The sequence below is a fragment of the Lipophrys pholis genome (genome assembly GCF_963383615.2).
Source record: "Lipophrys pholis genome assembly, chromosome: 18".
NCBI lineage: Eukaryota > Metazoa > Chordata > Actinopteri > Blenniiformes > Blenniidae > Lipophrys > Lipophrys pholis.
This window is the reverse complement of record NC_137646.1, coordinates 17,135,565-17,162,804: the sequence shown is the minus strand read 5'-3', so window position 1 is coordinate 17,162,804 and position 27,240 is coordinate 17,135,565. Positions and strand designations below refer to the sequence as shown.

Genomic DNA, 27,240 nt, shown 5'->3' with positions numbered 1-27,240 from the left:
GAATTAATACTGTATCGACAAGCATTTAGAGTAATATAAAAGCATAAATTGAGAACTAAAACCAACACACTTCTGTTCATATCCTATGTTGTGCAAAAGGAATAGAGAGCTGACTTGTATCTTTTCAAAAAGTTACTTCCATCAGACACATTTTTTTCTTAGTTGAGCTGACTTGTAAAAATGATTGGGAGCTGCTAAAAGCCCAAATGGTGGGCTGTAATGGCTCATAAAGGTTTATGTTTGCCTTTTTGCTCATTTATTTTGGTTAGTGGAAAGGCTAACATTGCAAGTTTCCTCCATTGTTCATTATTTTACGATTTAACACAGTAATGTGGAACATATCAATTATAGAAACCCAGAAAGGTATTTTAGATAGAACAGGGATTTTTAGTTTAGCCTCTAAAAATTGCTTTATCTGTAAATTGAGAGTACTCCTACAGCAGACAACAGCACAATCTGTGTTTTTGTACCATAAAATGAAGTGTTTGTATGCTTAGTTGTTTTAACTAGTGTTGTCTGGAATTAGGTGATTTAGAAGCTTTGACAAAAACATGCATTTGAATCTGCATGTGCATTGATTTAGTAGGCAATAAGACCTGCAGCCCTGACTGTAGGATTTTTGAGGGCAGTAAATGATCTTATAGTGTGCTGTTGCTGCATAGCCTGATATGTTTGAAACACTCTCTCCAGCTGAGAGCATCGATCTCTCCTTCACTCGTATCGATGCACGCCTAACTGTTGCTCCACCCTCTGCAAGTCGACAAAAAGATGTGCATGGGATAACTCCTGCAGCGTGCATGTGCTTTGCAGGCGTGCATCTTATTGTTCTGACTTCGATATGACAAGAAAACCAAAAAAAAAAAAAAAAAGAGTAAATGCTGTTTTCCTCGGTTATGTCGGGGTATCCGGATTCACGCCCACCTTTTGTTCGCCTGTGCGGGGCTGCAGGGTGGCGGCACGGCTGCGTTCACTGCCGCTGCGTCCCCGGAGAGGCGCGCTGTCCGCGGTGCTGAAATCCCCGCAGCGTTCAGCAGCTTTCAGCACCGCGGACAGCGCCTCTCATCCCCACATGCTGACGTGAGAGTGCGCAAATGTCGCACATAGTGCATGATGTGGCAAAAAAAAAAAAAAATGGATTAAGTGACTCTAAGGAGTGGTTTAATTGCCTTTGTTAAGCTTTCAAGCACAAAAAAACCCCCAACCAAACCCAAATCAGGTGAACAAGGCGCATGACTACAATCCTATAGTTTGATGATGCTGACAGTGTTTTTGGATAAAACACGGGTTATACTACGCTGGCCCATGCCTGAGCAATGCGATGTTTCACTTGAAATGCCATATTTAGCCGAGGGAAAAAAGGCTCGGTCGTTTTGAGTGACTGGGGCGAGGACGAATGGCATCTTGTGATGTTGGAGGAGACGAGCGAGCCTGACGAGGGGCGCGTGAGAGCCAATAGTATTGAAGAGCCTGCGTGTGCACGAGCGCAGGATGGGAGCCACTCCGGGTATACTTCCGCGTCCAATGCAACGCTCGTGTGTAGGTTGAATGGATGAAACGGGGAGTGCGGAGAGGTATAGGCGCGCTGTGATACGGCCGTATATAATCGCCGGCAGGACTATCTTCCTTTTAAAGACCACCTCCTCCTCGCGTTGGTTTCCACTCAGTGATGTCGCGTATTTGTGTGGCGCACCTGTAAAGAGCGAGACAGGCAGAAGCCGGCTTTTTTAATTATTTGATTCCTTTTATTTCTTCTGTTCTTTTTTCCCTTTTGTTTCATGCATTTGCTGAAAGGAAATCATTTCTGTGTTTTGATTTAATAAATATTTCATTTCCTCATTTTATCTTGTTTGTGTTGGCTTTTTATGTTTCCAAGTTTGAACTAAGAGAGCGGAATTCATCATTTTACGAGCTATTGGCCAGGTGTTTCATTCAGAGATTGTTTGCCTAAGGACGTCCCTAACTTTCATTTGTAGAAACGGTAAGATATTTTTTTCCACATTTGCTCCTTCACCTGAATCCTTTTTTGAATCGATATTTTCTGTTTGAGGACAGTGTGCAGAGAAGATCATGGATTCATCTGTTATAGTCTCAGGCTGTCTTATTGCATGTTGACGGCGAGATGGAAAGTCGCCGTGATGCATTTCTGTTTCCACTGACGGATGATTTTCGAAACCAGGGACCTGCAATAGGCTTTCTCCGCACATGTGCTCAATTTTTCCAGACGTGGACGGAATGTTATTGCTCCGGTGTGTAGAAATATAGGCCTTGGTACAGTATTGAAACGTGGGATCCGCATAGTAGTGAGCTTTATCCCTGCTTGTCAAGGGAATGCGTTGCAAATAAAAAATTAAAAAAATGCATGGGTTGAAAGCAGCTGTGAACTAATAGACGTATTACTCCTATTTTGAATCTCTGCTTTATTTACATTTTTGGAAAAATTGCATTTTATGTAAAATTTTGATTAATCAATAAAAGACGGGCTATTGAAAGGATAGTTTGCTTAAATGTAATCTCCTGGAAAATAGCCCATGGGGCTGTGGATTCAGTGTAACTCTAAAAGTAGTGCTATATAGGTTAAGTGCAGCCTGCATGTTGTGCTACTTGGAGTTGCTGGATGAAGTTCTGCTATCACAGGCATATTTTTTGTTTTTGCATTTCAAAGCAGATCTAACTTGTAAAATGTACTGAAGCTTTCTATTCTGACAAAAGACAATAAAAAAAAAAAAAGAGTCTTGATTTAGATGTCAAGCCGTCTACCGCCAAAGGCATTTATTCCAGTTTAGGTTTGGTCTTTTAAAGCCCACCTACAGATCCTTATGTCTGTCCTGTAGGCGTTGTTTATAAAAAAAAAAAAAAAAGCGGAGGTGGATTTTCAAATAGAATTTTCTTTTCATTTAATCTAATTAAACTACTCCTGATTTGGTTTGGTTTCCCCTCTTTGGCAGCCTGATTGCTGTGTTTGTTTCTGGGCGCAGCCCTCACGTTGGTTACCTCCACGTGTTTCAAGTTAATTAGTTAATTGTCTACTTCCGGGAAGGGGGGGCGCACCCCTCCGCTGATTGGCTGAGCCGCTGACGATTTTATTTAGGGTGGCCGCATTCCCGCCACCGCCCCTAATCCGCGAGGAAAGACCGTGACCCAAAGTCCGACACCGGCAGACTTAACACAACTTCTTATCCGCGATCCCTTAAGGTAAGACGCCAAAAAGGTGCAAAAAAGTGCAAATGCAAGCTCCAAAAATGGTCCTGTCAGGAAATTTGTTTTCTTAAAAATTGCTAGTATTAGCTAGTTAGCAAGGCCCAAATAACCAAGGCGTGTTTAAATCTTAAGTTAGACTAATGTTACTTGACTTATTTTAATCGTAGAGGTGGTCGTTTAGTTATAAGCTGAATTCGGGTGTTGATTAATATAAATCTGACTTCAAACGAGCTTCTTAAACCCACATTTCGTGACGCGGTTTAGCTAAGCTCTACTTTTGGGAGTCGCCCAGACCAAGGTCAAAAGAAACATCTGCTCTGTAACCTGGTATACTTTTTTTTTTTTTAATTATTATAAAAAAAGTGTAAATACGAAACGTACAGTGTGTTTTAAGTGCGAGAAAAACGTGTAGTTTAATTAAGCCTCTGCGCAGTTTGGCTGCAGTCCCAGGTGCGGCTGGTTAACTAATTAAACATGGAGGCTCCGCCATCAGCTCCCATGTCAGAAACCTGGAGACAAATTATCCTCCCAACTTTAGCGTTTTCTTTTTTGTTTTTTTTACTCAGTCGAAGCATTTTTAAACCCTGTTCCTACAAAAACCTCGAGGTTCCTACTTTTAAATTTGCTCTATAGGCTATAAATCCATCATATGTGTCCACAGAACCTAGTACAGTGTCATAATGATGGATGTTTCTTTCATCAGTACGAAATAGTTTTTGACATTTCAAGCCAAGTGATGCAGATGAACATCAGCAAGGATGTGTTTCTTTGTGATTTTTAGACTCGGTACATATAAACCAGATTTTTTATTTCTTGCCTGAAAGCTGTTGAAGAATAATTAATCTTAAGATTTCATATCTTAGTGGTGGTGGTGGTTGTTGTTGTAGCATCCGGCTTTGAATATTTATTGAGTCATAGTCATCGAGTGATAGTTTGTAGTGGGTGATATACCTCTGTTGGGTTATGAAAAGGTTACAAATGATGGAGCAGGCAGCTGTGGGCTAAACCGGTTCATTTCTCTGGGGGTTGCCAAAATACAGGAGGCTTCGATGGCTGCAAAGGGTCAGGAAAGGTGGCTCGTATGTAGCTCTACGTTCAAACATGTCTTCCTGTACTACTATTAACATAATTTATCAGTGTTTAAACACGTAATGTGAAATACTATTTAAATATTGTGTGTGTATATATATATGCATGCTACAGTAGTGCTTTCTCTAATTCGTTTTAAAAGCTGATTTGGTTTGGCGGTTATGGTACATGATTCCCATATTTGAAGTGAGTGATATTAGAAGCTCAGGAGCTCTAAATTCAACTGAAGTGTCACTGTGGATCTAGTCAAAAGTATATTGTGGAGATCTGCTGCTTTTAGGCATTTTTTGCCTCCTCTCTCTCCATGCAGCGTCCACAATTTCAGCAACCTCGGTGCTGCTGAGAAGGACAAGAGATAAGAGCGGTTGTCTTGATGTATTATTGAGCCTCCACGTTTGCCTTTCTAAATAAAGCCTGCTGACAGAGTGACTAAAATACAGGACAGTGAGTGAACTTCCAAAGGCCACACATCACTGTGCTCTGTACAGCAATGTGTGCTGCTGTCAGAACTGGGTTAGTGTACAGCGAGAGGCTTTAGCAAAAAGCAATTTTGCCTCCTTTGTCCTTCTTAAATGTCCATCCCATCCCCCTTTCTGGCTCTCACCGCGTTGTCCTCCACTACCCATACATCCCCACCCATGCAGCCGAGCTTGTTGTGGCTCTGTGGTTGTTGAACGGGACTGTTTTCATCCAGCTGCTGTTGCCTGTTGGCCACATGGTGGCCCTGCTTCTGCATCCCTGGGTCATTACTAGAGGCCTGCAATCCAATGCCCTTGAACCCCTTCACTGGATAACAGCAGCTTTTATATACAGCCACATCTTTTATTCCCTGAGGTTGTTTGTGTAGTTTGTGTGTGTATGTCAAGGCGTGTAGGCCTGTACTGATAGTAAACCGAGTGTAGATATGTCTTCTGGTGTGTAAATGTCATAAATTGCTTTATTTGTATAGTAAACAACTTTAGTGGGGGGGTTTATGTGTTTTAATATTGAGGAAATAGTCAAATGCAGCATAACTTGGAGCAGACAAAATTTAAACCACCACCTGAAGAAATTTTAAAAACAAATTTTCTCACTTTTTATTTTAACTTTGTCATTTGTACTGTTTTTTTTTTTTTTTTTTTTTTTTTTTTTTGCCATCTTCATTTTTCCTGCCTATAACATCAGTTTTTTGGAGCACTAATTTAATTTTAAACAAGTCCAGTCTATTTTTCCTTCTCCTTTAAACTTAGTGTCTGAATTCAGGCATATTCCTGCATTTAACTCAATTCACTGTATAGTTTCAGCACGTGTTCCTTTGAGCGTACTTATCTGTAACTAATATTGGATAAACAAAGAAACTTTTCCAACATGTATGCTTTAAAAAAACAGAATTCAGTGTATCTGGAGCAGTGACATGTGGGTTTTTGTACATAGGCGCTGTTGCAGCAGCGAGGCAGTGAGACTCAAAAGGCCTCTGGTCAACATTTCAGAATAAGTCAATATTGATGAACATGTGTTACAGCCTCTTGAGTAATATAAACTTCCCAACTGAATTTTATTCAGGCAAACTTGTTGTTTTTTTTGTTCACCCGAAGATTTTTTTTCTCACCAGCATTGCTGGGATTTTTTTTTTAAGAAATGTTGGTGAGAAATTGTGCACATCTACTTTGGAGGCAGTGTGCCAATTATAACTGTGAATTGCATCACTTTTCAGTATTATTCTGACGTGCTCTGGCTGGCATGGGAAAATCGCTGCATAACTACCTTTTCTCAACTCGACCTGCTCATCCATGAACATGGACTTATTTTTACTCATCCTTTGAATGTCAATGTGCAGAAAAGCTGGTTAGGAACAGTAAATCTACTGTAGGATTATTTTGAGATATGGACTCTTACGAGATGGGTGTTTAAAGACACAAGGAGCATTTTGGATTAAGTTTTGTTACTTTGAAGGATTTCAGTGGATCAGGTGCAATGTAGCTGTTAAAGTTTCCATGATTAAATGCATGCAAATCTCTGTAAAACGTTCCCAACAACTACGTGTTTGAGCTCAATCCCAGATGGATGGTTGTTAGTTTGGTACTTTATTTACCATTAGGCTGCTTTTATTGCATTTCATTTTATTTAACCAGGTACGAGTAGTCTTAACCTCTTTTTCTTTTGCGCCATTGTATGTTCTTTGCCTTTGCACTGTTGCTGTGTGGGTAGACTAGTCACATCTGTTTTCAGCTGGGGTATTTTGAACCGTTACTTGTAGGCTTTTAGTTTTCAAGGACAGGTTGTGCATGTCAGTGTGTGCACTCTGAAGTTCTTTACTCTGCAGCTTGTCACGCATACTTGGTCAATTTAATCCTCTGAGGAGCTAGTAGCAGAGATTCCTGCCTCCTCACTTAAAGTGCTCAGTGTCACATCAGTACATGCTGATCTCACTGCGGGTTTCAGGTTCAAGTTAAAGAAGTTTCATATTCAGTCAGACCTGAATATTGGGTAACATCAAAAATCTTGCTTTAATTCTGCTGCATCTTTCTCCTCCACACTAATGCAGAGTTTCTCACAGCGGATCTCATGACAAGTCTAAGATCTTGTTTTGCAAACATTTTGGAAATGACTCGTTAATTGGTGTTCTCCTCCAGCAAAGAGAGAAGCTATTAAATGTTAATGCTGGCACATGTGAAATTTTCAAAAAGTCATTGGTTTGAGATGTGGCAGTCATGTGGCGTCTTTGACCTAGTGAGAGTAGATTGTAGTAGATTGATTGATTAACGCAGGTGCTGACTTGTACACAGTTTTTATTTCAGACCTGGAAGAGTGTCGACACTCTTAGGGTTGGCCAAGTTTCTTATAAGCAGCCATTTTCAGCAGTACTCCTTAAAAAGTGTATTTACAAAGTAAATTAGTCGATTTCACCAGAACATTGTCAATACTATGGTTTTATCTCTGTACAAAAGAGATGGCAGTGGAAGAAGAAAAAGTAGTTGTGGTAGAATAAGGTGTTTTTTTAAGATATTTTCACTCAGTCATAACTTTTTCTTTTTAATTATGGAGAGAATTTGATCAGAATTGCTGTTGTCAGGTCAAAAGAAAGTACTGATTTATTTTATTAACAAGCTTCATTGAGATGTTGCAGGAATGTAGAAACTGATTGGCATAAACTGCAGTTTTATATCCTTTTACCATATTTGAAACAAAAGGACACATTTTAGAAATACATGTGCTCTTACTTCGACTGCTCCAACACTGAACTGGCCCTCCAATTAGCTGACACTGCCAACATTGTAGAAATGCAGTAAATTCTGAAAATGTAACCATTGCATTTTATTTTTTAGGTCTTATCTATTTGTGATATGTTACTATTTAATTTAGCTGACTCGTACAGAATGCAGGTCTGCTACCTGCTTGTTACTGACTTCATATGAGCTTTTGTTTTTGGCTGTACGTCCCTTCAGTTTGATCAGCTGTGAAATCTTGTTTCCAAACACCCACATAGTCACTTTTCCTTGTAATTAATTTGCACAATCGGTGAGTTGCTACAACACAGCCAGTGCCACCAGCTTCAGAGGTTAAATGATAATGCATGGGCACAGAACTGACATCAGAGGTGATCGCTTGCATATCAAGCGAAGCTCTTAAGACTGCTACATGCCGTCACAATGACAGTATTAAAGTTAGATGTGTTGACTGCGTTTGAATCGGGAATTGCTGTATTTTCCCTGTGTGAAGCCTTTTCTCCCCCCTGAGAGAAGACTATGGGATGTGAAAGTACCAATAACTAAACACGCTGCACTTTAATGAGTCCTAAAAGGCAGCCTGCTCACTGGGGTAATATTGAGGAGGTGGATGGGTTTTTCTTAGCAGTGATAGGGAAACAAAAAAAAGATCTTTTGTGGTCTTTATCTGGGCCTGGTTTCTGACGCAAACTCTGAGGCAAAGCCTCTAGGGGAACAAGACGCTCTGCACTAAGAGGAGGCTGCTGGCTCGTTGCACACAGCGAAAGCCTTGACTGAAATTTTTTTGGGAAAGGCGTCTTGCCAAGCCTCCTGTTCCAAGTGTTTATCTAATGAAATATTTCTTCCTTGTGGCACTATCTCAAGTGGGACAAAAGCCAGGTTTGTGCTTTGTACGTATCATGAAAGGTGAAACGTATAAAATAGGACTTGAAACAAGTCAATTGCGCCAACAACAATATGTTCTCTTGTGACCTGCTTCTCTTCTCTTCACTTTTTAAAATTTTCTTTTACTGTGCACATGGTTGGTGCTGTGTGTAAAGGAAATACATGCTGACGATTGCAGTTTTTAAACCCATGAAAAACTTTGGCTGAATATCATTCTTGTTTTTGAAATGTCTCTTTGTGCCCCGCCTGTGTAAACGCAATTGAAAGTTTTTCCGTCCCCAACTGGGTTCACTTGGAGACAAATAACAGATGGAAATGGCAGTAGGAGGATAAAGTTAGACCCATGGAGTACAAAGTCACAAATGAAAAGCTTCTGGTTGATATGGTGGCAATGCTGACCGTACTTATTTCATCTATTAGTGCTATTTTTGTGTAATTTTGAAACAGGTGGCAAATTTAAGATCGACTGATGGCAATCTGCTTTACTTGTCATGGTGTGTTGCAAAAATAAAATATTAACACTCATAGCATTTATAAAATTAGAATGATGAAACAGTCTGTCACAATTATCACCTTCATCTGTTAAATATTTATGTCAACTTCAGTAAAGTTCTCTTTTAAAATTGCTTTATGGATTAAAAGCAGTTTTCTTTAAAGATGTGACTCATAGATAATTCAAACTCGAGCATAATAATTCATGTACAGAATGAATTGAAACCTGCAAATCACACTGAACTGAGACAAATCTGAGGTGTTTCAAACAACTCTGCTCTGACTAGTCTGTGCTAAGCTAGTTATTTTAGTAAATCAAAAGTTGGAGCTTGAGTTACTGCTGTGATTCAGGTCGGTTTCTAGTCAAAGGAGATGTTTTGGACAAAATGTGTTTGTGGTACATTTGTATCTGGCAGTGTATATAGTGACAAAGTGAATATTGGAAATCAATTGAGAGCCTTCATCAAATAACAGACTTTAAGTTCTGTTTCTGTAACATCAGCAAATTATATCCTTAACAATTAAACATTAAATCATAATAGGGCTTCAAGTAATGAAATCTGTTTGTCACAAAATTCTTCTGCCTATGGATTTTCAACATAATTTTTGTAGGCATGCACTGTATTGCCGTACAGCACTGTAAGCTCTCCACTGCACACTTCATGGCTAAGACTGCAGCTCATTTTAGGATTAGAACCTTTGCATATTAAAAAAAATGAGGATAAAGTGCCAAAATTTTCATTTTAGTGAGTTTGTGAAAATTGATAAATGGTATTTTCTGAGATATAATGCTAATAATTACACTGGACTGGCTGACCTCCAAACTTTGCCATTGTCTCGCTAACCCCGCCCCCCCATCCACTGGGTGAAACGTATCTGTGGTAATGGGTCATGTGGGCAAGAGCTCCGTTTTGCTGGATGACTGTTTTCTATTTTTGCTTAGGTTATGTAGTCACTGGGCTTTGACCTTGATTTAGGGACATGCCAGGGAATCAAGTGAGTCATGTCTTTGCACTTGTGCAATGCATCGCTGGCACTGCACATTTTGTGGACGACGCTTACCAGTGTGGTGAAATTAAGAAACTGGTGTTATTTCATAAAGTAAAGAAACAAAATATGAATGCACTCATTCTGTTTCCACCAAAACATTTAAATCAGATGCTGTTCACATTCACAGCTCATGCGGTTGTCCTAAAATAGCTTTTTTTTTTTTTTTTTTTTTTTTGTCAAACCATCAGAAAATTAGCAGATTAAATTAACCATATGAAACATGAGAGCACGACAAAGTCTGTTATCTTTTGGCCTCCAGGCAGAGCGCGTCAGTCAGTAAGCTGTGAAGCGAGGCCGCTTCTCTGTGCTGCATTTTCCTATGTGTAATCTGTGCATCACGCCATTTTACACATGGATTCTGATCTGCTAAATATCTGCAAACGGTGAGATGAGCATATTGTCCCTGACATGAGATGAATATGGATTCGGCTTGGAGCACTCTTGCACTGATTTTACTACTCGAACACTGATGACTCAACCAGAGTATTGGCTAAAATCCACTGTGATCCCGTCCCAGAGGACTCGACAAACAAAAAGTGGTGTTTTCCTTTTCTTTGTGGCTGGTTTTCTGCTGCAGGTGAGGACAGATGTAAATTAACCTTATGTTTGCCTTGGATTGATGGGGGACGGGGATGGGACTCTTTGCATATTCAGGATGCAATGATCAGTGCCTTCCGCTTTTTTCTTCCACTGCTCACAATAGGTTGAGGTTCAGTCAACCACTTGATCACATGATGCATCTCAGTTTAGAGGCATATTGTAACGAAATTTATTCACTTAGTTTACAGATGACTGTTATGCCTGTATAGTGTTCGCAGATACCAAGTTGGCCGCTGCGCATGGGAAATATCTCTATTCTGTGTGGTCGAAAATCGTCGGAAAAGGAGGGGAAAAGGCTTTTTCTTTTGTTTTGCAAAACACATTTTGGTTGTACCGATGTGTCAAATTAATAATCGATCGCGTCTGCATAACAATGCATATTGACACCGATTAGTGTCCTCACTTCTAACAAGCTTTGTTTTGTGCATGGGGATGTTTCTTGTTAACAGAAGACATTTCATTATTGTGAGAAAGGCTGTTATGTATACAGTAATTTTTAGCAAAGCAATCCCTCTAATCATAAACACTCGCAGTACACCTCCAGTTTTTCACACTTGCATAAGCCGAGGTCGTAATTATTTTCTAATTGAGAGTCCAGAGCAGTTGTACAGCTGTTTGATCTGACTGACATCGAGCTGTTTGCTGCAATTTGTCACTTAATGTGTATTTATGTATGCCTGCATTATAATTTTTGCTGCAAAAGGGGATTTTATTGGTGGATTTTGCCACATTCCAAAACTACAAAACGTCTTTCCTTTTGAATTTGTGACAGATTTGAGTGGATTTGAACATTGTTTTTACTGGATTGCATTTTTCTGTAAAGCAGCTCAGCGAGTGAGTTGGGGCTGTAAATTCACCTCAATGACCAGTCCTTAACCTTCATATGGTTTGGTCACAAGTCCTACTCCCGTGTTTGCTCAAAATCAACAAAGTAATGCTATAAGGTCTGTCAAAATGAATACGTTAAGGCAGATTAATCCATCCCCATGATTAATCTGATTAGAAGTTTTAGCACAGTCAACCCATCTGCAACGCAGAATAATTCACAATCTCCCAAGTCTCTGGCAACTACTTTTCGGGCAGTTTATCCAAGTAGACTGCAGTGACGGTCAGTAGAACCAACTCGATATGGGCACTAAACAGCACACTGGTCCTCTCTATATTTGAGTACAACATACCCCCTTCCCCTGACAAAGTGACTGACAACGTATTATACACACTCTGCAGGAAGTTTTCTTTTAACCGAAGCACTTCCAGCTGCAAAGCATACTTTAGTCTGGGATTCCGCTTACTGCTCTCGGTTGCAGCAATATTGTAAATAAGAAGCGGTCAGCTCTCCTCTCAGACATTGTCAACAAGTTAGTCTAAGTAGCTGGCTGAAAAAGGAGTATCCGGGCCACATGAATGGGAATTTTGTGAATATAGATTAAAAATGAATGGTATTTGATTGTGATTAATTGAAATTAATAAACAGAAATCCTGTGATTAATCCAATAAAAATTGTAATCCTTTGACAGCACTAAATTATATTTAACTTTATGCATTTTTTCAAAACGCTGTACTTGTGTTGGTTTTTTTGCTGGATCAAATCTCTTTACTTAAACTACTATTGTTCAACAGCCTACGCATTTGTGTGAGAATTTTTCAGCCTTTTGCTGCATAGAAAAATGAGGCACAATAAGACCAGTGAAATCAGCCCTAGAAATTTGACAAAATGGAAATAAATGAAACCCAGTTTCTTAAATGTGAGATATAGTGGTTTCAATTGTTTACCCGTTTGATCGCCAGCTGGACCAGAGCAGTGAAATGACAGCGTAATAATATACAAATGACCCCAGCTCTAAATGTTGTTGCAGAAGTACATTCCATTCAATATCTATTAACAAGACAAAGCACATTTCAACCTAATCAAGAAAGCCTGGCGTGAAATGGAATGTTTAGAATCATGTCCTCAATTTGCACATGTCCACTTTTGTTTTGCAACTATAAACTCAACAAATGACTCAACTGTCCTTAATTGGCTGTCCAAATCTGGAAACACATTCTCAATCTGTTATGAAACCATTTCTCTCCACCTGAATGTTTTTACAAAGTCACCCTCTGCATGCTGATGTCAGCCACCCTGAAAACCAGAAACGATGACTTTCAGTTAAACAATTAATTTTTTCTTTGTAATTTCTACACTTTCTTTGAGTCAGCAATGAATTGTTCCGGTTTTGGCCCGTGGGCAATATATTTGACATAAGTATCATTTCACTTCTATGACCTTAAACACATCTGTGTGTTACAGTCTCGCATATCCAGAAGAAACCCGTCTTAACATTCATGTCAGTGTAGTGATTTGATGTATATGATGCCCACAGACAGAAAGATGAGTGATTAAAACATGTTGTACTGCATATGAGACTGTAATACTATTATTCTGTCTCAGTGGAGGGACTGCATGCAGCCTGGTTCACTGTCGTCCACAAACTCGAGGCATTCACATTTTCACCTTGCCCTAATAATGGCGTATGCAAATCAGATTGAGGACTTTCTTTAACATACGTCAAAAACCAAATGTTTGTAGTTTGTCAAATGTTTATAATAGTCTTTAGTCATAACAGTTTGCATGCTGGTCTGTGTCGAGTGTCAACGGTTCTGGTTTTTGGTCATAGGAAGTTGTCATTAATGTGAGACTTTGGAGGATGTGGCACTTCTCTTGCGCCACGAATCTTAGTTTACAGTTTATTTTTTGTGATTTTCTTTTAAATTGGTTGTCAATATTTGGTGTTTTTGAAGTTTTGCTTGTTTTTCCTGCTTTGGCTCCATATCTCACCCTGATAAACTAGTTGTGAGTTGTTTAAAAGTTCTTTCTTTGAGAAACTTGTAGATTAGCTCAATATGGATGTTTGGACCTTGAGTACTTTGTGCAAGTCTGTGGTTACGAAATGCTGAAACATGTTCAATTGAGAGGCTGCAGCTCTGTTGCTTGTTGTGCGATGCCTTTGCAGACTAAGAGACTGATAGTTTCCAGTTTCTGTGACAATATTTGTGCAGCTCTCCCATCCATTTCACTAATTTGCCATCCCTCATGCTTTTTGTTCCTGTTGCTGTGGCCAGCTTCCTTCATGACTGAGCACATTGTGCTTTTCTGTCCTTACTCTTGATGACTAAATGAAACCTCATCAATATGCATGGACAGCCAGTGAAAATAAAAGAAAATAGCCTCTTTTCTCCCCCTCCCACCAATGATATGTGACCGTCTGTTTTTGTTGTTAATCTAACATGAAGTACTTTTTGTGTCCACATTTTCAGACGGCATCTCCAAACTAACATGGCAGTCAGACTGTGCGATGTGGCTTCTCTGCTTAGAAGTGGGTCGTGGGCACCTGAGCCTTGGACTGGGGTCTGTGGCGCTTTTATTTAGTTTCATTTAAAAAATACATTTATAAAAAAAAACATGTTTTTTGGCTCAGTGCTCAGGCCATACCAATGAAGCCAGTTCTCGGTCATACGCATCACGCGTTCAACCTGGACTTGGGGGCTTTGGGTTTGGTGAATGAAAAGCTCCCATGTGATTTGACTGTATTGGTATGGTCTAAACCTGTCTGCCACTGTTAATTCAATGTTTATCTCAAACTGTGATCTGGTTATGGGTAGTTGTGTGATGACACAGATCTGCCTACTGCACATGATTAATTAAGGATGACTCTTCATACATTGACTTGTTGCTGGCTGCCGCCACTGATTATACTGTTCAGATCCCACTGTGTGATGCTAGTGCACAGAAGGTTGATTTGGTGTTGCTACAGGCTTGACATTTCTGCTTTCTTTCTGAATGTTTTACACTGGTTGCCACATTGAACTTGGAATATTTTAAACATTGCACTTTGCAACTTTAATATAAATTCTTGAGCCTGTGTTTTAAGTAGACTGCTTCATTCATCCCAAAGACAAATGCAGCAATCCTGAATACAAGAAAAGGATTTTATTTAGCAGTTTATATTTTTTTGCTCCGTAAACCAGTTTCATACTGCGTGCAGAAAAGAAGCAAACTCTTGTCTTATCGAACATTTATGCAAATGTTTTTTGTTTTCTGAAACTATTGGACCATTTTGATGATTTATGTTGAGGGGGAAAAAAACATTTGTATTTAGTTCAGAGGAAAAAAGTCACTGTTGGCATTCCAAGAAAGCAATGCTTCAATGTATGAAGAGTGTCCCTTTTCTTTTTGACTGTCTTGGTGTGCGCTTGTTTGATTTGCATGTGGTTTTGACTTTGTTTTTTTCTTCTGTCTCTTTAGCAGGTAATTGCTGCCATGGAAACACAGTTGTCCAATGGGCCAACTTGCAACAACACGAGCAACGGTCCCTCAACAATCTCAAACAACTGCTCCTCACCAGTAGAGTCAGGGAGCATAGAGGACAGTAAAACTAACTTGATAGTCAACTATCTGCCTCAGAACATGACCCAGGAAGAGCTCAAGAGTTTGTTTGGGAGCATCGGAGAAATTGAGTCCTGTAAACTAGTTCGAGACAAAATAACAGGTAAAGGGATTTTATTTGTTACGACTTGTTGTTGACATGCTTTGTGCTGCAAGTCATTACACATGTCTGTACGTTGTTAGTTTTCAATTTGTACTTCAAATATACTTTAGTCTCATGTGTACCAAATATGATTCCTGGAATATTTGTGTAAATATTGAATTCAGGTGAGGCGTCGGAGTGCTCCTTGCGGCAGTATTTTTCATAAGCTTTCCCGTTGTATGCACAGTAGCATTTACGTGATTTCGTTTTTGTCTGTGTTTGAAATCCATCATCAAATGGAGTTTTTATGGGCAGCGGATGCAGAAACCTTCATATTGGAAGCCAGCTAGAAACTCTACATCTCATTTAGGGGAGTAGCTGGCACTGATTTCACAGTTTTCATTATGAGGCCGACCAAACCGCTACATGCGGTCTGCTGTATACACTATAAAGCACTGAGATGCAAAATGCAGCTGGTGCGATTAGAAAAATGAGTTTTCCCAGAAAATGTCTCTGCATATTATGTTTGGGTAGACGGATGACTTGCATAGAAATTCATTTTATGTTAATGGCAGAAAAGACATGGTCTGTGAGACATGAGCAAGGTCAGTGATGGCGTAGCGCTGATATACACTTCTGTGTTGACTGGACGCATACGGCAGTCCGTAGCCTTTTCCGGTCACAGTGAACAATGGCGACTGATTTGGTAGGACAATTGGCAGACACACAAATTTTTGCGTTGTGTGCAAACTGGCACACTGTATCGGCGAGCTCCAAGCTAGCTTCCTGCAGAGTGTCGTCCATGTTATTGGAGGTGTGAAAAGTGGCGCTGCTTTAATGCAGTACTGTAAATTAGGTTTCAGGCTGGTCTGTTCTTGCAAATTGGAGTTTTGGTCAAGGTTACTGAAATCTTCCATCTGTTTCCTATAACACAGTCCAGTGGTCAAACACATGAGCACTTGAAACCATGCACAGATGTTTCATTTGCGTCCAGCTCTGAATCTCCAGTGGTCCATGTTCGGTTAGCAGATCTGTTCATTGTAATGAGCCTGAAGGACAGCAAGGTCTTGCGTTGATTATAAATTGTCCTTTGTTTTTCTGGATCTTTGGTAGTCACCTTCATCAAATTAATATGGAAAGATGCACCCCCAGCCACATCTGGTTGTGAAATATTCATAATGTTAAATATTTCACAGTGCTTGCATATAGCTGGCTATTTTTCACAACTCCTTGTGTTGCTACAATGCCCTTTGGTTCCTACTAACAACCTCAACTCAAAACATGCTGTATAGTCCTCCAAGTGTGCCAGACTAAACTGTTTCTCTCCTTGCCTCTAACAACACAGTGCCTTTTTTTCCCCTCAAATCTATACGTACATTTTGAATTTGAATTCATTTCAACACTGTTGAATGTATAGTAAAAGTGCCTTTTAAAAGACAATAATCTCGTGACTCAATTAAAGCGGCACAAAAAGTGTGCTATATACAGAATCAAAGCTTTCATTTTAAATATGGTTGGAAATAAATGGTTGTGCAGGGCAGACCACAAGCAACGAGTGGTGCGTTTGTGAGGATGGGAAGGCTTGGGGGGCTCATTATGTATTTACTGAATTTAGACGTTTTGCATGCAGCGATGATGAAAATTGTCAAGTGTTTAGTCTTGCATGGAATACATGCCCTTGTGTTGCCGTGCATGCAAGAAATCCATCTGATTGTGAAATGGCTTGAGCCGAGTTGACAAGTGATCCTTGTTTAAAATCAGTGCAGAGCAAAGCCTGCCTGGGTGATTGAACATAAACAAGGCTTGATAGGTTGCATATTTAGTCAAGCAAGTGTGAATGTAGCTCTCAAAGTAATTTGGGAGCAAAGAACCGAATGAAATGAGTTGTTAAAACTCGGGCTGTCCTTGAATGAAAAATCATATGAGGGACTTGGATCTCGATGCTGCTTGTTTCAAAGATTACAATTAAAAGCAGCTACATTTTTATTTACCGGCATCAGATACTTGTTTCCCCGGCTGTAAAATTAAGTGCACTGAATCATCTGCATATATTTTGTTTACTTCTTTTATGCTTAACTCCAAGAAAGTTGCATTTCAATTTAGATATGCTCTGTATCTTACTGCATCCTTCATTTTGGTCTTAAACTAAAAGCAATATGTCCTTTTTATACTGCATGCATACAGTCAATTCTGAAATCCAGCTTTAAATGATTAAATTTATCACTGGGGTTTCAGCTCTTTATAGTTTGCAGGTAAAAACATCTAAAATGATTCTCTTGGTAATTAAATGTTTTTAACCATGTTTTGCATCAGGTGTTTTATTAGCCATGCTTTCTGTTTCAGGGCTGCTAGCCTCTATACAACATAAGTGAAATAGTAATCGTTGTGAGGTCGTATACACCAACAAACTTGCATGCATCATGTTGTTCCGTAGACTATGGTGTTGAAAGATGCAAGTAATGGAACAATGTTACACAGGTCCATTCTTGGATTGGATTAGTTTATAATGGCAATAAGTTTAATTACTGGAAACTCCAAAGTCTTGTGACAACTGAAGCGATTTAACTTGAACACCGTTTGTTGAAGAAATATGTATAAATGGAGAGTGCTTTGCTCTCGACTCTCCAGAAGACACTTGTGTAATAGGACATTTATGCGAGGCGAAGTTCTTCTTAGGTAAATGTTAAAATATGTATGAACAGCCGTGCCTTGAAAACCTTATCGATTCCCGCTGCTGTGCAGTAGTTTCTGTCAGTGAAAATATTCATAAGCTATCGATTTGATTATAGGCGCTGCAGAATGGATTGATAATAGATTTATGGCCAGTTTTGCCCACCAGCCGTCCCTAACCACCATGCGATTATAAATTTAGCCATTAGTTTTTTTCTTTTCTTCCCATCATTTTTAACAGATAAAGTCTGGAGCTGGAGTGGGAAGAATTGGGTCCTTAATGTGATTCAAAGCCTCCAAGTCATTTCTCAGGGATGGTGCTCTGATTTCAGCTCTACATAAAATCATATCCCCTCAGACTATGTTGCCTTTGTCTCTCCCTCGGCCCCGTGGCAATGGATTTAAGCCAGCCTACATCTGTGTACTGGTGCTACATCAGATGTTAAGTAATCACCAGAGACATGCGTGCTTCCTCTTTGCTCTAAATGTTTTCACAATGGCTGCTGCAGGAGCAGCTAAAGTCTTTGTGTCATTCTCCTCCCACTATGGGCAGCACCAGTGTTGTACTGGAGGCTGGGTGGGTGCAGCTCGTCTTTCTTTTTCTGAAAAGACCTGCAAGCGAAAGATTTGTTACAAGGCTCCTTAACAGTCAATGTGTTAGATCTTCCATAGGAAGGTGTCTGTATGTGGCTTGTTGCGTTCATGAGTGGTAGAACATAGTACAGCAGGCGTTTTGCCCTCCAGGCTTAAGTTAAGAGCATTGCAGTGGAAGGATTCAAAGGCTCTCTATATTTCTCCTGGCTATAACAGTCCATACCATGCGAGGTGAAATTAAGTTTATGAACTTTACTTGATCACATTAGAATAGCCCATGAGAGCTGTGACTCATGTTGTAATATAGATAAAGCCAGCATGGCTGCGTGCGCAGCTTTCAGCTGCATCGTAAAGATAACTTGGTAGCAGTGCTGCAAGCAACATTTGGTTATTGGGTGTCTTTTAATTTTTAACTTTATTTACTTGGAGTACTAATGGTGCACAAGATTCCTGCTTTTTGGCTCAGCAAGGACACCGAAATGCATTGGACTCACTGTTGTGTTGCCTGGACTGGGCCTTCGGCTCACTAGACTGGAAGTACTGATGCCACTTGGGTCAATATTTGAGGGACAAATGTAATAAATGTCAGCCGAACCCCCCCCCCCCCCCCCCCCCAAAAATGTAGGATTTCACATCCAGCTTCTGAGTGGGAATCCAAAACCCTGTCCAGTGACGTAACTGCACATTGCTTGTGACCAAAACGTCACTTCAACATTTTCTCGCAAGCTTACTGCTTGCATCCATGTTTCCACACGCATATCAAAGTGTGTGGAAACCGTTGTTGACGTCCGCATGCAGGAATGACGTTGTCCACGGTCTCCTAATTTATCTACAAGACGACTTTCAGACTTTACTGAACGAGATTCATGCTCTTTAATGATCTGTTTTTGATCTGAGTTTTGATGCCAAAGAGAAAAGAAATGCTTCAAGTCCAATCCCTGCTTTTCTGTCTGCTTCAAACAATTGACATGCATTTTTAACTCTTTCACACCTCAATTGGATAGAAACATATATACTGTAAATGGTGATATGTCAGTTGTATAAATAATTATAGAGTAGAGCCTTTTTTTCCCCCTTGTATTTTGTTAGAGATGAAACCTGGGAGGAGAATCCTCTTTCAGAAAAACAAGTCACGTTGTTATACTGACATAGTCATGAAACAATCCAAAATACAGGTTAATGGCATTACTCAGCTTTGTCAGTGTTATGCTTGAACAGCCTCACTGCTGGTTTATTAACTTTATTTAATCTCAAACATTAAAATTGTGGTTGCTTATGTGTGTGATGTATTAATATGATGAAGCTGCTTGTGCTGGTGAACTTGACCGGCTGTGGAATTGCGGAGAAACCCGGCTATGTGGGTGGAGGAAATTGAATTGCCTCTGTGCACATGAAGAGTGGGTGTCAATCTATTGTACATTTTAGAGATAAAATGCAGAGGGAGGGGAGCACATCGAGTCTCGGCTACTTCACTGTATCGCAGATGAGTCTGTGTGAAGGGAGAGCGATTGCTTGTCATTTTTGATTTAAAACATGTTTGTCAGAAAGCGAGCTGGAGAATTTACCATAGGTTGTAAGCCAAATAGTCCATTTCTTAAATGACAGAGCATGCAGGAAATCACATATCCAATCTCAAACTATCTAACCCTAATCTGTACGTATTCGTTGTTAAAACTGTGATACGGCAGCGTTTGAGTTTCATTTTCAGCTCTCCCAGTTAAGTAAATGTGGGTTTTTTTTCATCTTGTGATTGCAGGTCAGAGCCTAGGCTATGGATTTGTGAATTACGTGGACCCGAAAGATGCAGAAAAAGCCATTAACACCCTAAATGGCTTGAGACTTCAGACCAAAACCATCAAGGTAAGATGTGGCTGCAAAAATTCTATGTATGCTGTTCATGTCTGGCTGTCTAGGTTGGAGTTGGAGCATAATGAGGATGGAGCAATGTGGGGTGGAAAGGGAGCCTATTGTTAATCTGGGCACAGGCGGCTTTGCTTGGGTCTCAAGTAGAGCAGAACTGTTTCTATGGTTGCATGTGCTGTAGCACTGCTGTATGCCTTTACAGGGAGGTGGCTGCCATTAGCATTCATCAGGCAATGTAGCACTCAATGTGCTGCTAGAAAAACTCATTTGCTTCATATAGTGCTGCAGGATTTGTGGATGGTGGAGGCAGATTATTAGAGGCGATATTTTTTTCCACAGTGGTCTTACATGGAGCAAGCCCTCTCGTATCGAGCAGGCGGGTATTATAGGAAATGTCCGTGGGCAAAAACACAATTTTTGATCGGAAGTTGTGAGCTGCACGCTTGATTGTCTATTAAACATTAAAATGTTTTGCGGATGTGGCATGTTAGGACAGTGGTAGATATGGCGTGTTGTGAGTCATACTGCTTCATTCCAACAATCAAATGTAGCACGTCTTCCAGTTACCTCTGAAAATGGAGCATGGTAACGTTTCTTTATGTATCACACATCCGAAAGTCTGTAGCTGCTCTGTCAGAAGTGCAAAAAGGAAGAAAAAAAAACACAAAACCTACGCAGGTAGAGGAATACACTTTGCAAATATTAGCATCAAATGAAGTGTGAAGGTGAGACGAGGAGGGAAGGGATGAAGATGAGCAGTGGTTGTTTCATTGTGGCCAGCTTTAACATTAACGGCCAGCTCTCAGGCTAAGTGCTGCGTGTGTTTTGAGGTGTGGTTACTTTAGACGAGTTGTTGTAATTAGATTTTTAACACCAAAGGGGAGCATTTCCTGCTGTTTCAAAGTCGCAAGTACTGAAAGCATCGCATGGAGGGAATGGCTAAATACAGCAGACTCTGGATTCTCGTTTCTTTGTCTTCCTGAGATTCACCAACTTGTTCCTCTTCAAACAACTCTTGCATCAGCGCCGAACTTGAGGCTGTTCTGGTTCATGCATCTTATTGAATAAATGTCGACATGACTGAAAATGGGATGAGAGAAATGAATTTATGACTACTCAGGGGTGTAATGATGTATCGATCCACATGACCTGGTAGATGCATCTTTGGTCCCCCTCGGTTTTCTATTAGCCGCCTGCCCTTATGGATAAATGTTTATTTATGCTGTGTGTTTGCCGAGCCTCGCGCTGGAGCTTCTCCAAATAAATCCTGACATTAAAGACGGCAATGGATGAGATTAGGTTTAAGAGGCAGCCACTCTCAGTTGTTGTTTTCAGCCAAGAAGTTTATTTTTAAGTTATGTCTAGACGAGCCTGATGCAGCAACTGTTTGTCTTGAGTCGAACTCAATTGATTGGAAGTATTCCAGTTTTTTTATGCTCATATTTCACTTTAAATTTACCCAAACCATTGTAGACCTCAAATTAGTTAATTTCTGCTCTTTGATGGGTGAGGTTAGTTTCTATTTTTAAGATTCAGAAGAAGTGCATTTGAACTTTTCTTCATTTCAGTGAAATTAACGGCTGCAGAGTATTTTAGGAGTCTGTGTTTATTAGCAACAAACAGCAGAGGTGTTTGCTGTGGCGGGGCACGCTGTGTCTAACGTTTGTAACATTACGGACTGATCCAGACGCTTCTTGGGAAGTCCAGTACCAGAGTTTCTTCAAACCTCTCGAGTGAACTTGACCCAATATCGCCAGTTGGGCTTTGCTTCAATGTGTGTCGCGTGGAGCAAATCAGCTTTTCAATCTTTATTCTTCACTTCCGAATGCATACACCCTTTCATGTGAATGTCTGTGTCCTTTATTTGAGACACGCCCGTGGAGGGATTATGCTAATGCTTTGAGTTGTAGAGAAATTAATTTTTTTCATGAGGCATGAAATGAGTGTAAAAATGAATGCCTCGCACAGTCTGCATGAGATAGTATGCATTTTGTACATTTTCCATAAATTGACTTGTCCTCTTTGCTATGACATAATCGTAGCATTCCCTCTGTAATAACATCCATGAGCAAGAAATATTAATGAATGTAGGTTTTACAATGACTTTTAATTATGATGTACTAATGGTCATGTGAACTTTTCCACCTGTAGGTTTCTTATGCCCGTCCAAGCTCCGCCTCCATCAGAGATGCAAATTTGTACGTCAGTGGCTTACCAAAAACCATGACTCAGAAGGAACTGGAACAGCTCTTCTCGCAGTATGGACGCATCATTACCTCACGTATCCTGGTGGACCAGGTGACTGGTGAGTACAACATGACAGCTTTCTCACCTCGTCATGTTCGTCTTTGCTTCACCCTCCCTCCTCTTCTCTTTCCTTGTGGCTGCCTAACAAAATGACACAGCCGAGCCTGAGAAATGTATCAGAGGTGATGGTATGAGGTCCCCAAAAATGCAATTTTCCAGTAGAGGTGTTCATAAATATGCATAGATGGAATATGAAAATGGGTGTAAAGTAGCAGGACTCAATGCTTCGTAATTTCTTTCCCCTCAAATCTCCCGTCTGCCTGCACTTACCTGCTCCTGCCCCCTCCCTTTCCCACTCCTATCCCCAAGGTATGCATGCAATGCCTGTTTTATGGCAAGAAATGAAATGCATTTAGAGCAGTTATATTCTCGATTTCTCAACTGTCATGTCGACGCCAAACCCTTATGAAACACTAATATACAGAATCGTTCACAGAGACATTTCCCAATGGTTCGGTCCCTGTGTGAGACTGAAACCCAATATTCCTTCAGGCATGCAGTGTGGGAATGGCTGTCTTTTATTTTTCCGCTTGCTCCTGATGCATTTCCTTTTAGTTTTACTTTAGTATTAACAAAACCATTTGCAATCCGTTTGTATTGATCCCAATCACCGAAGATAAAACGGGATTACTTCCCGCTATCGCTCACAAGCCGACAGTACAATTTTTTAAGTTAGTCATGCTTTAAAAGGGCTTTTCTTAGTCCAGTGGTTCTCAAGGACAATATGCATGTGAGAATTGAAGCTCGAAGTTGGACGAGCTCCAAATGAAACATTGAGCTGCATAGGGATGAAGCATGAGGAATAGGAGCAACTCTCACTAAATCCAACTTTTTGACCTATAAGAAGCGTCTGAGGTGCGCACAGTAAATCCTGAGCCAAGTGTTTTTATGTCTGTCGGGGGATCCTCGGCATCTGGCTAATTGTAAGTTAATGCCTTTTCCTCAGGCGTCTCCAGAGGCGTCGGCTTCATCCGTTTTGACCGGCGAGTTGAGGCCGAAGAAGCCATCAAGGGTCTGAACTGTCAGAAGCCGCCTGGTGCCACCGAACCAATCACAGTCAAGTTTGCGAATAACCCGAGCCAGAAGACCAGCCAGGCCCTGCTGTCCCAGCTGTACCAGTCGCCCAATCGAAGGTACCCAGGACCCCTCGCACAGCAGGCACAACGCTTCAGGTAAAAGGGGCGCATTAAAACCCAACACAAATCAGAGCCAACTAGTTGATACTGCAAGTGAGGATGATGTTGTTGACCCTCTGAGGCTTTTTTTAAATTAGCATTTAAATAGCTTCACAGCGGCATTGTTGAAAATATTCTGTTTTGGAAGTCATCAATACTCGGAACGGAATAATTCACCGATTTTTATCAGGATTATTACTCATCACGTCATCCTGTCAAAATGCTTCCGCCTCCTCAAATGGCTTTTTTTCTTTTAAAGTGTGTTGGTCTTTTCTTTTTTTCTCCGAAGGTTGGACAATCTGCTGAACATGGCCTATGGAGTGAAAAGGTAAATTAATTTTCCTTTTTAGATTTCATGGTCTGGTTTAATTGATCCGGAGGGAAATTCAGATCTTCACATAAGGGAGCTGATGGGATACTTTTTAATTTTTATTTTTCCCTCTAAGAGCACTTGGCAGTGATGCGTAGGTAGTTAATGCTGCATAAGCTATTAATGATTCAAATTAATACCTGATAATATTAAGGGATTGCTGATTGAAGAACATGTTTTTATCTACATGCACCATTACGTGTGAGTGAATCGTGCGGTCTGTCCTGCCACGGTTTACATTCAGGGGTCTTGTTATTGGAAGAGGAAGAGGTTCGACTTCCCTGAGGTCTCACTAGATTATCAAATGATTGAAATTCCTCCCCACAGCAAATATTCCCAAATATTTCCCAGCGATAGGATGAAAACAGTGCTGCACTTGATGCAGCATAGTGGCGGAAGACAACTTGAAGTCTTCTTCAGAAGTTGACTTTCTGCAGGCTCCACAGATTTCAGAAATCTTTTTAGGAGTCGGTTACTATAAATTTTAAACTGCTAAAAACCTGATGTGAGTCTAATTTAAAGGTTAAAATGTTCTGATAAATATGTGCAGACACTGGCACATTCTGGGTTTAAATAGAATCAAATTGAAATTTTCAAACTCTTTCTAACTTTATAGCTCAATTAAATTCAGCCCTTTATAGTTTTGACCATCCAACTAATAATTATGAATTTATCAGAAAAATTTCACAGCCTTTGTTTTCAGTGCTGGAGCTCGCTGTGCATTAGTGTTATTTAAATCGCAGATAGTATGTGATGAGACTGGCCAGGTTTACTGTATTCTGTGTGCATGTTTCAGCACATTAGATCACTTCTTTAAACTTTATTTTGATGGTTAATTATTGAATGTTCTGCTGCAAAATGACGAGCACCTTGATAAAATAGTGACTGAAACAGTGAAGTGCTTTAATCTAGACATGTTGTGACATTATGTCTAGATTAAAGCTGTGTCTGCGCTGCTTGTCTACATAACAAAGGACAGAATTTTACAATCTTACTCGCTATTGCACAAAATTGCACACTTGTATTTTGAGCTCCATGCTCTTACCTTGATCTGTTATGGACAGCCCTGTCCTGTTTTAAACTTTGTTGCGTCAGAAGTCTTTCAGGATTCACCAGGATACCAGTTTGTCTAAGTAGAGTTTTATAAGAATGTCTTCCTCCGGGATGATTGAAGTCCAGTTCCCTGAGAGCTCAAAGGCCCATCGCCGGCTAAAATAGACGAGGGATTTCTCTCCTGCCTTGCTCGTTGGCTGACGGCTCTCTCTCTCCGGGTCCTTGATGCTGGCAGCACACCTGTCATAGTGGATGTTCCCTGAGAGGCCAACTGGAGCAGCTAATCTTATGTGACACCTGCTGCAATAATTCATAGGCTTTCCATGCACTTTGAATTTTGTTTCTTAAAACTGCAAAACCACATTTACCAAAAGCCGGGGCTTTCTTCCGCCTCGGCGTTCTAATCTTGGCGCAAACTGTCAACGTTAATGTGGTATTTATTTCCCATTGTGATTCGTCACTTTTCGGGTTTGAGGTAAACTGTTTTTGTGCTGCTATCTTTGGCGTGTAATAACCTTCTAAAAGCAGCTGCAGTTTCTTAGATGCCTGAAAAGGTCGTTTTTATCTCCAGATGACTTGTGTGTGTGTGTGTGTGTGTGTGTGTGTGTGTGTGTGTGTGTGTGTGTGTGTGTGTGTGTGTGTGTGTGTGTGTGTGTGTGTGTGTGTGTGTGTGTGTGTGTGTGTGTGTGTGTGTGTGTGTGTGTGTGTGTGTGTGTGTGTGTGTGTGTGTGTGTGTGTGTGTGTGTGTGTGTGTGTGTGTGTGTGTGTGTGTGTGTGTGTGTGTGTGTGTGTGTGTGTGTGTGTGTGTGTGTGTGTGTGTGTGTGTGTGTGTGTGTGTGTGTGTGTGTGTGTGTGTGTGTGTGTGTGTGTGTGTGTGTGTGTGTGTGTGTGTGTGTGTGTGTGTGTGTGTGTGTGTGTGTGTGTGTGTGTGTGTGTGTGTGTGTGTGTGTGTGTGTGTGTGTGTGTGTGTGTGTGTGTGTGTGTGTGTGTGTGTGTGTGTGTGTGTGTGTGTGTGTGTGTGTGTTGCTCTTTTCACTGCACAGACAACATGAGGTTGACTTTAACGTGTCCTTCTCAGAAAAACATATTGACTAATAGAAAATGGGAATCTTGATCATGTGAACAAATGGTGTTAATGGTGTGGCTCAGTGAGTGCGGATCCCTGCAGATTGTTGGTGTGTGTCAGAGTGTTAGTCCTGCTGGCGTCGTGCCTCGTCTTCTAAAAAGGCCCATTCTGTGCTCGCGCTGGCTCTCGCCCTGAACCATGTTACTCTGTGTGTTTTACAGCAGGTTCTCGCCCATGGCCATTGACGGGGTGACCAGCTTGGCTGGCATCAACATCCCGGGGCACGCGGGCACTGGCTGGTGCATCTTCGTGTACAACCTGGCTCCAGATGCAGACGAGAGCATCCTCTGGCAGATGTTTGGGCCGTTTGGTGCCGTCACAAACGTCAAGGTTATTCGCGACTTCAACACAAACAAGTGCAAAGGATTTGGTTTTGTCACTATGACCAATTACGACGAGGCAGCGGTTGCCATCGCCAGCTTGAATGGATATCGCCTCGGGGACAGAGTTCTTCAAGTGTCATTCAAAACCAACAAAACACACAAAGCCTAATACCCACCGAGATTGTTTCTAGAAAACCCGCCAGAAAACGGAAGCAGAAAATGGAAGCGTATTGACCGTAACTTTCTACATTAGTAAAAACAGCTTTGTAAGTCAGTGTTGCGAAGAAAAACAATATTTAGCGTCCAACAATGTGATTTTTTTTGGTTTGTTTGTTTTTTTGTTTAGTTTTTTGTTGTTTTCATTGCTACGCTTTGAATCTTCTCGGTATACTTTAAAAAAAACTAAAAAAAAGTTCAGGTTTTACGCCTGTGAAGTTTAATTCTCTTGCTGTCTTTAAAGATGGACCATCTAAAAATGTTACTATAGGTTTTTGTCATTTTGTTGCACATCTGCTTTGAAAGAGTAAGTCTTGTAAGGTTATGTGTAGTGACTTTCTTTCCACTTTTCTGTGTCCTGATTTGCCATAGGTGCGTTATGCCTTCAGTGGTTAGCAAGTACTTACTTTGACCTATTTGCGGTTTTTGTTGGATTTTGTAAGTATTCTGTTTATTGTAATATAAGTTGGTTCTTGGTTGGCTGCAAAATGTTGCTTATTGTAAACTTAAAGGAG

The 27,240-nt window shown here is 40.5% G+C and overlaps 1 protein-coding gene across 1 annotated transcript; it reads left to right on the top strand.

The window, feature by feature from the left end:
• The first annotated feature begins 1,506 nt into the window (after positions 1 to 1,506).
• Positions 1,507 to 27,240, top strand: elavl2 (ELAV like neuron-specific RNA binding protein 2). The gene is made up of 8 exons (XM_080485944.1): positions 1,507 to 1,978; positions 13,818 to 13,908; positions 14,806 to 15,049; positions 20,049 to 20,152; positions 22,307 to 22,460; positions 23,409 to 23,634; positions 23,927 to 23,965; positions 26,348 to 27,240. The coding sequence occupies exons 2-8, from the start codon at positions 13,837 to 13,839 to the stop codon at positions 26,676 to 26,678; spliced, it is 1,170 nt and encodes a 389-aa protein (XP_080342070.1). The 5' UTR covers positions 1,507 to 1,978; positions 13,818 to 13,836; the 3' UTR covers positions 26,679 to 27,240.

Bases quoted from the DNA above. Each gene is read 5' to 3' on its own strand.
- elavl2 (XM_080485944.1), top strand. From the start codon at position 13,837: ATGGCAGTCAGACTGTGCGATGTGGCTTCTCTGCTTAGAAGTGGGTCG. The intron at 13,909-14,805 runs GTCTGTGGCGCT...CTGTCTCTTTAG, and splicing joins CACCTGAGCCTTGGACTGGG to CAGGTAATTGCTGCCATGGA. The intron at 23,635-23,926 runs GTAAAAGGGGCG...TTTTCTCCGAAG, and splicing joins CAGCAGGCACAACGCTTCAG to GTTGGACAATCTGCTGAACA.